Source organism: Pipistrellus kuhlii, unplaced genomic scaffold, assembly GCF_014108245.1.
Source record: "Pipistrellus kuhlii isolate mPipKuh1 unplaced genomic scaffold, mPipKuh1.p scaffold_m20_p_13, whole genome shotgun sequence".
Lineage (NCBI taxonomy): Eukaryota > Metazoa > Chordata > Mammalia > Chiroptera > Vespertilionidae > Pipistrellus > Pipistrellus kuhlii.
This window is the reverse complement of record NW_023425438.1, coordinates 38,121,188-38,128,271: the sequence shown is the minus strand read 5'-3', so window position 1 is coordinate 38,128,271 and position 7,084 is coordinate 38,121,188. Positions and strand designations below refer to the sequence as shown.

The 7,084-nt window shown below is 53.6% G+C and overlaps 1 protein-coding gene across 1 annotated transcript; it reads right to left on the bottom strand.

Moving 5' to 3' along the window:
- Window positions 1-76: 76 nt before the first annotated feature.
- On the bottom strand, window positions 77-4,990 carry NOTO (notochord homeobox). The gene is made up of 3 exons (XM_036436127.2): window positions 4,663-4,990; window positions 1,994-2,208; window positions 77-1,485 (listed from the first exon to the last, which is right to left on the bottom strand). The coding sequence occupies exons 1-3, from the start codon at window positions 4,988-4,990 to the stop codon at window positions 1,327-1,329; spliced, it is 702 nt and encodes a 233-aa protein (XP_036292020.1). The 3' UTR covers window positions 77-1,326.
- Between the last annotated feature and the right edge of the window lie 2,094 nt (window positions 4,991-7,084).

Genomic DNA, 7,084 nt, shown 5'->3' with positions numbered 1-7,084 from the left:
GACGACGATGACAACGAAGAAGAAAAAGGCGGAGGAGGAACAGGAGGAGGAGGAGGAAGAGAAGAGAAGAAGAGTTGCCTTTGGATCCAGCGTTATGGAGGGTTTCCCTGAAGATAGGTACAGAGAAGGGTTCCTGGAGCTGGACCCTGGCCTCCCTCACGCCTACAGCCTGGTGTCCAGGAGAGGATGGCCCACTGCTTTGGGAAGCAGGTGGTTTTCCAAGACTGACTCTACTGCCTGCTTTTCCTCTCAAAAAACAGAGCAGCAGGGACTGTGCCCTCTTTCACCACCAGGTGGCAGGGCAGGCCTCCTCCCACCAGCTCACCTCCACATTCTAAAGAAATAGCCTCCACAGCCCACCACCCAGGAATGTGGAGCCTTAGAGAAATCAACCCTGAAAATGCTTGTGACTGTCTTCACTGAGGTAGGCTGTCAGGCTTCTTAGAGACAAACCAAACCGATGCCTGGGAAGGAAAGGGAACTATGAGTCCGGGTAGTGAAGAGGGGTAAATAATAACTGTTTTATGAAAAAAACAGCAGAGTCTATGGTAAAATGCCAGCTTTGGCAGAGGCAGAGTCAAATTGCTCTATATAAATATGGGGAGGGGGGTGTCAAGGTGGGAAGCTAGAGAGAAAGATGGTGGTCAGGTTAGCATGTCTGCTTCAAGGAGGCACCTGGGCCTGAGCTTCTTCTGAGAATTATAACAGTTAAGGCAAAACAAGAAAATTTCAGGGAACCTTGTGAGGGAAAGTGGACTAAATAGCCTACCCTTCCCTCTTTTTTTTTTTTTTTTTTTTTTTCCTGTCAACTCTACCAGTTCTGTCAGGGAAGAGTCTTTTATGCCCAGACATTGATTCAAGGAGGCCCTCTCTGCTCCACAACCAGGCCAGGAGGAGATTAATCCCTGGGAAATCCAGGGCTGGTTCGGGCACCACTCGCCCCAGGTGAAGGGGGTCTATAAGCCTTAGCAGTGGCCACACCCTTAACACCGGGCCTGGCACACTGTAAGTGCTTTACAGACATCATCTTAGCCCTGGGAGCTCTAAGTTATCAACACACTCAGGATACAGGTGAAGAAAAAAGGCTCAGAAGTTCAGTAACGTGGCCAAAGACATAGCTGAAGGTCAAAGCCTGTGCTCCTGACCATTGCATTATTGCAACTCCCAGGAGTCAATATTGAAAAGTTCTCAACAGTTCAGATTTCTCTGGCGCCCGTTGACCCCAATGAGACTCTTTGTTAATAGGTAGAGCAAGCAGGTAGGTCCAGTGCGTGTCCCCAGGAAGAGCCAGCCCAGACAGCCTGGGTTGAGCCTTCATCCCGATCCTCAGCTGTCCCCTCGTGATTCCGTGTCTTCTCTCTGGATGACGGTGTCAGAGCTGCTGGAGGGCTCATCCGGGGAGGCCGCCATGGCAGACACGGCTGGCGGCTTCAGCCTTTGCTGCTTCTGATACTTGACCCTGCGGTTCTGGAACCAGATCCTCACCTGTAATGGGAGGCAAAGATCATCGCTTCTCCCATTCCCACAGCACCCACTCCACTCAAAGTTTGCTCTTCCATTTAAAGGAAGAATTGCCCCCAACACATCTTCTCCTTAATTCCAGTTGCCATTCATTCATCCATTCATCCAACAAGTATTTTTTTAACACTTTATTTTTTTTACATCACAGGGGATTTATTGATTGATTATGGTATCACATAATTCTCTTCATCCCCTCATTCCCGTCCCAAACCCCTTCCCACATATGCCTCCACCCCCCTGTTGTCCATGGCCACTGGTTAGGCTTATATGCATGCACACAAATCCTTTGGTTGATCTCTCCCTTTTACCCCCACCCTCCCCTACCTTCCCTCTGAGGTTTGAGAGTCTGATCGCTGCTTCTTTCTCTGGGTCTGTTTTTGTTCATCAGTTTATATTGTTCATTATTTCCTATAGATGTGTGAGATCATGTGATCCAGGAAATACCCTTGTAAGAACCAGTCTCTATTCCTACCTGGTTCTCTGTGAGGTGGAGCCGGGCTGCCAGCTGGGCTCTGCTCTTTCCTACCAGATTGTGCTGTTTTGCAAACACTTTCTCCAACTCCTCCAGCTGCTCCAGGGTAAACATAGTCCGGACCCTCTTTTGGGGTCTCTCCGTGTCCTGAAGGTCCTCCCTTGCGGCCCCATCTGGGGGACTCCAGAGGCCTGGGCAGTAAGTCAGCTCCAAACCTAAAGAGAAGGAGGGGCAGTTAGCCAGCACCCACCTACCCACCCCAGTTGGAGGGGAGAGAACAAGCTCACAGCTCCACTGCCCTGCCTGGCCTTTGGCTGGCTAACACAGCAAGAGGCAGAGTGGGAAGAGACTGCACAGAAATAACAAGTGAGAGAGAAGGGACAATATTGTGATTCTCCCGCTGAGGGGCTGAACCTCTGACCCTAAGAGAAGTTGCCGAACCTCCATCTCTCCTTGTCCTCCACCCCTTTCCGTGGCTGCCTCAGGACCCCCCATAGGATGGGCAGAGAAGGGGCCCTTCGTCAAACAAATGCTTTTTGAATGTCTATGGGGGCAGGCATGGTTCCAGGACAAAAACAGAAAAATCTCTGTGTAGCAATAGAAAAGGTAAAGAAAATATTGAGTATGTCAGACAGTGCTGAGTGCTAGTAAGGAGACTATAGCAGGGAAGGACAGAGTGAGTGTGTGTGTGTTGGGGGGAGGATAATTTGCATTTTTAGAAAGGGAAGCCACCTCACAGGGCTGATATTTGAATAGGGCCACTGGATGCAGCTTGTGCCCTGCACGTGGGTACCCAGCGGAGAGGGTACGCGGAGTCTGAAATTCTGCCCGCTCTCCACAGGCCGATAGTTGCCCCCTGACAAGATGCTGTGTCTGCCTGAGGGAAGGGGCGACTTTTCCCAATGCACACACAGGTGCTATTCAGCTCACCGAGATGAAGACAATGGAGATGAAGATTGGTCCACCAGGGGATGGTACCCGAATTATAACTGGAAAGGAATGAGAACGTGGACCATTTGGCTGTCTGGGAGGGGCGTGTTCCAGGCAGAGGAACGGAACTGCAGCACATAGACCCCTCAGCCTCCGTTAGCCTCGGGGAGGCGTCCAGGGCAGCACCCTGCTCCACTGAAGGGAGTGAGGTCAGGACCCTCGCCACCCAGCACACCAACCACTGGGCAAACCAGACTTTCCATAAGGGTAAGCAAAATAGCAAGAGACGAGAAGCATTAATAGGGTCTGATTAAATAAAGAATCCTTACAACGGACCCCTCTGAGGTGTAAAGAAGCTCTGTGTGGATTGGTATGGAAAACCCTCCAAGCTGTATGGTCAAGTGAAAGAAGTAAGGTACAGAGCAGTGTGTCTAGTATGGGGGGAAATGTGTGTGTGTGTGTGTGTGTGTGTGTGTGTGTGTGTTCATAAAATATGCATAAAAGACGTCTGAAAGAATCAAGAAACTGGCGTCATTGATTGCTTGTGGGATGGGGTAACTAGGTCTCTGGAGGTCAGACACCTAATGGCAGAGGAAATTTCTCCACCGATCGTAGTAAACTTTTTTTCTTCCCGGAAATCAGTTATTAGCAAACATTTTGCCATTTGAACTGTGTGAATGTAATAGCTATGCAAAAACGAACTTGAGAATGTGACCACTTCAATAGAAAGCAGTTAGGGGCAATCCAGACCTCGGGTGTGTGAGGAGGTTAGAAACCACGTTGGGCGCGGTGTGATGGGTCTGGCGCCCAGCCGCAGGGGCGTGGATTTGGATGGGGTTGGGAACCCAGGGTTTCTCTCCAACGTGGGTGGGAGGCGCACCCCTCCAGAGCCCCGACAGCACGCTAGGAAAGCAGGCTCGGAGGGGTCAGTGTGCAGGGGAGCTCACAGAGCCCAGAGCAGCGGAGGCGGCATTGGGGTGGCCGGCTCTCAGCAGCTTCCGCTGCACTGCACCGCCTGCGGCATCTGCTTCCCCCGCCGAGGCGGGGCCCTGGAGTCACCGCCAGAGCTGCTTTGGGGAACGGTCTGTGCCACCAAGCGTTCTCCAGAGCGGGTGTGGGAGGCAGCAAATCCCTCTCGGAGGACACAGAACCCAGGAGCAGGGTCGGGTCCCCTGCAGCCCCAGCGCGGGCCCTGGTAGCCTTCCGAGTCCGCTTCGGTCCACCGGCACCTCTTGCTCTGCCCCCACACTCAGCTTCACCCACCTCCGCAGCCTGCAGGGGCACCTCTCAGCCACACTCCCGGGGCTTCAGTTCAAGGGTCATAGGGCCCTCTCCACTCCAATCTCTCTCTCTCTCTCTCTCTCTCTCTCTCTCTCTCTCTCTCTCTCTCTCTCTCTCTCTCTCCCTCTCTTTAAAAAAATATATTTTATTGATTTTTTACAGAGAGGAAGGGAGAGGGATAGAAAGTCAGAAACATCGATGAGAGAGAAACATCGATCAGCCGCCTCTTGCACGCACCCCCACTGGGGATGTGCTCGCAACCAAGGTACATGCCCTTGACCGGAATCGAACCCAGGTCCCTTGAGTCCACAGGCCAACGCTCTATCCACTGAGTCACACCGGTTTCGGCTCTACTCCAATCGTGTGTGGTCCCCAAACTCGGGAACTTCTCCCCTAACCTGCGCCCACTGCCGTGGCTCACTCTCCCCCTCCCCGCCTGCCTCCCGGGCAGCTCCTACCTGTGACGCCGAGGCCCTGGAGGCCGCAGAGGGGGGCCAGGCGCAGCCCCAGCGCCGGGGGCCGGGGGCGCGGCTGGCAGAGTCCCGCGCTCAGGCCGGCGGGCAGCCAGGGAGCGGGGCGCGCCCAGGGCAGACCCTCCCAGGTGCCCGCGGAGGCGGGGGCGCAGGCGGGCGCGCGGGGCGCCGGCCTCGCCAGGATGGCCTCGATGGAGAAGGAGGACTCGCGGGGTCGGGGGGCGCGGGACCTGCCGGGGTCGGCGTGGGGTCCGGGGGCGGGAGAGCAGCCTGAGCAAGGGCCCCGGGCCTGGTCCCTCCCGGGGCTTGGCATGGCGCCCGGGGGCAGCGCGAGAGGAGGGAGAGCACCCTGCAAAAGGAGGGGAGACTCCTGGCTTGGAAGCGCCGTCTGGGACGAGGGCTCTTACATAGGACGGGGTGGGGAGGGGCCGGGTGGGGCGGGGCGGACAACCTTTTCCCTGGCCCTTGCCGGGCCTCCCCTGGGGCTGCAGAGCCCGGACTCTGCCCGTTATAGGCGCTTAGGACGCGCCAAGGACCATGCTCCCTCGGTTCTTCCGCATTTAAAAATGCCCACTCAGCCCCTAACCGGTTTGGCTCAGTGGACAGAGAGTTGGCCTTCGGACTGAAAGGTCCCAGGTTCCATTCAGGTCAAGGGCATGTACTTTGGTTGCGGGCACATCCCCAGTGGAGAGGGTTTGCAGGAGGCAACAGATCGATGATTCCCTCTCATCGATGTTTCTAGTTCTCTATCCCTCTCCCTTCCTCTCTGTTAAAAAAAAAAAAATCAATTAAAAATATGTAAAATGCCCACCCTGGGGAGGAGCCCTGTCGCCCGCTCCCTGGTGATCCTGGGGGAGCCGCCCCGCCCACCGGGCGCCCTCAGGCCTCTGCTTATCTCAGAAGCAGAAGCTCCAGCCAGATTCACTTGAGATTGTGCAGCCCTTTCATTGTTAAGCAATTAAATGTACACATCTTGTTTATAAGCACAGTGAAAAGTACATTTTCCACTCTGTCCCTCCAGCCACTTACTTCCTATCTGCCAACACCGTTGTTTACCAATTTTCCCCAGGAACTTTCTGTACCCACGTGACCAGGCTCCAGTGGAGAAGTGGTCCCGTATCCAGAATCAGGGAGGGGAGAACTGTAATGGTTCCAGATTTAAAAATATGGACTCATTGTCCATGCATGGCAGTGGACAGGCTATAGAACTGCTGTGTTATATAATTGATGGGCAGGCATTCTATCCCTGTTTTCCTGATGGATGACCAGTACTTGCCAGCTGCTGTTCTTGGTTAAGTTACAAGTTACTGGTTGTCTGTCCTCACCTGTAAAACGGGGATAGTAGTAGCTACTTCATGGGGTTGCAATGCAGAGAACATAAGTAATGCAGGGAAAGCATTCACAATTAGCCCGTGCACAGGGAGCACTCTGCTGTGATTGTGGGGCTCGGAGGGATTCCCGACTGCCAGGCTAAGGATGGCATTCTGCTTCCCCGAACCAATTCCTAATGCTGAAACTACTCCGTCAGGTGCAGGGCACTTCCCTGCCATTGTCATCCGGGACACAAACATTCCTATTCTGCTCTGCCAAGCAGGAGCCAGAGGCACCTTGCTGGGTGAGCAGCTGCCTGCCCCGCCCCCTTCAGGCTTCAACAAATACTGGCTCTGCCTTCTGAGGACGCCCTCCCCCTCCCGCTTCCGCAGCAGGCAGCCTGGAACCTGAGGGTGAAATGATGGGCGAATGGACAGGCCCAAGGTCTAGGCTTCCTGGGGTCCAGCCAGAGGCTGCTGGGTCAGGGATCAGGGGGCATCAACCAGGAGGGCCCTGGGGAGGCAACCCCCCAAGACTAAGGTGACCAGATCGTCCTGCTCTTTGTTGATTAAGGTATCACATATTTGTCCTCAACCCCCAACTCCAATCCCCCACTCCCCCCACTCATGCCCCCATCCCCCTATTGTCCTTGACCACTGGTTAGGCTCATATGTATGCACATAAGTCCTTTGGTTGATCTTTCCCTTTTATCCCCACCCTGCCTTTGAGGTCCAACAGTCTGACCCATGCCTCCTTGTCTCTGGGTCTGTTCTTGTTCATCAGTCTATGTTGTTCACCATTTCCCCTAAATGAGTGAGATCATGTCCTACTGGAAATATACTTATAAGAATAAAAAATGAGACAAGCAATAATCGTTATGCTGAAAGGCATATGAGTCAGTCTGTAGAGAGTTTCTTTCTGGGCCACCAGTTCTTCTGAGACCCAATTTCAATGTCAAACAGTTCCTTATGTGTACATGTCAGCACAAAGCAACATCTTAAATACTACAGCGATGTTCAGCAAAATCCAGACTATGGGACACTATCTAGGGCATAATATCCATTTTCATCATTGAAAAAAAAGTATACCTTTTACC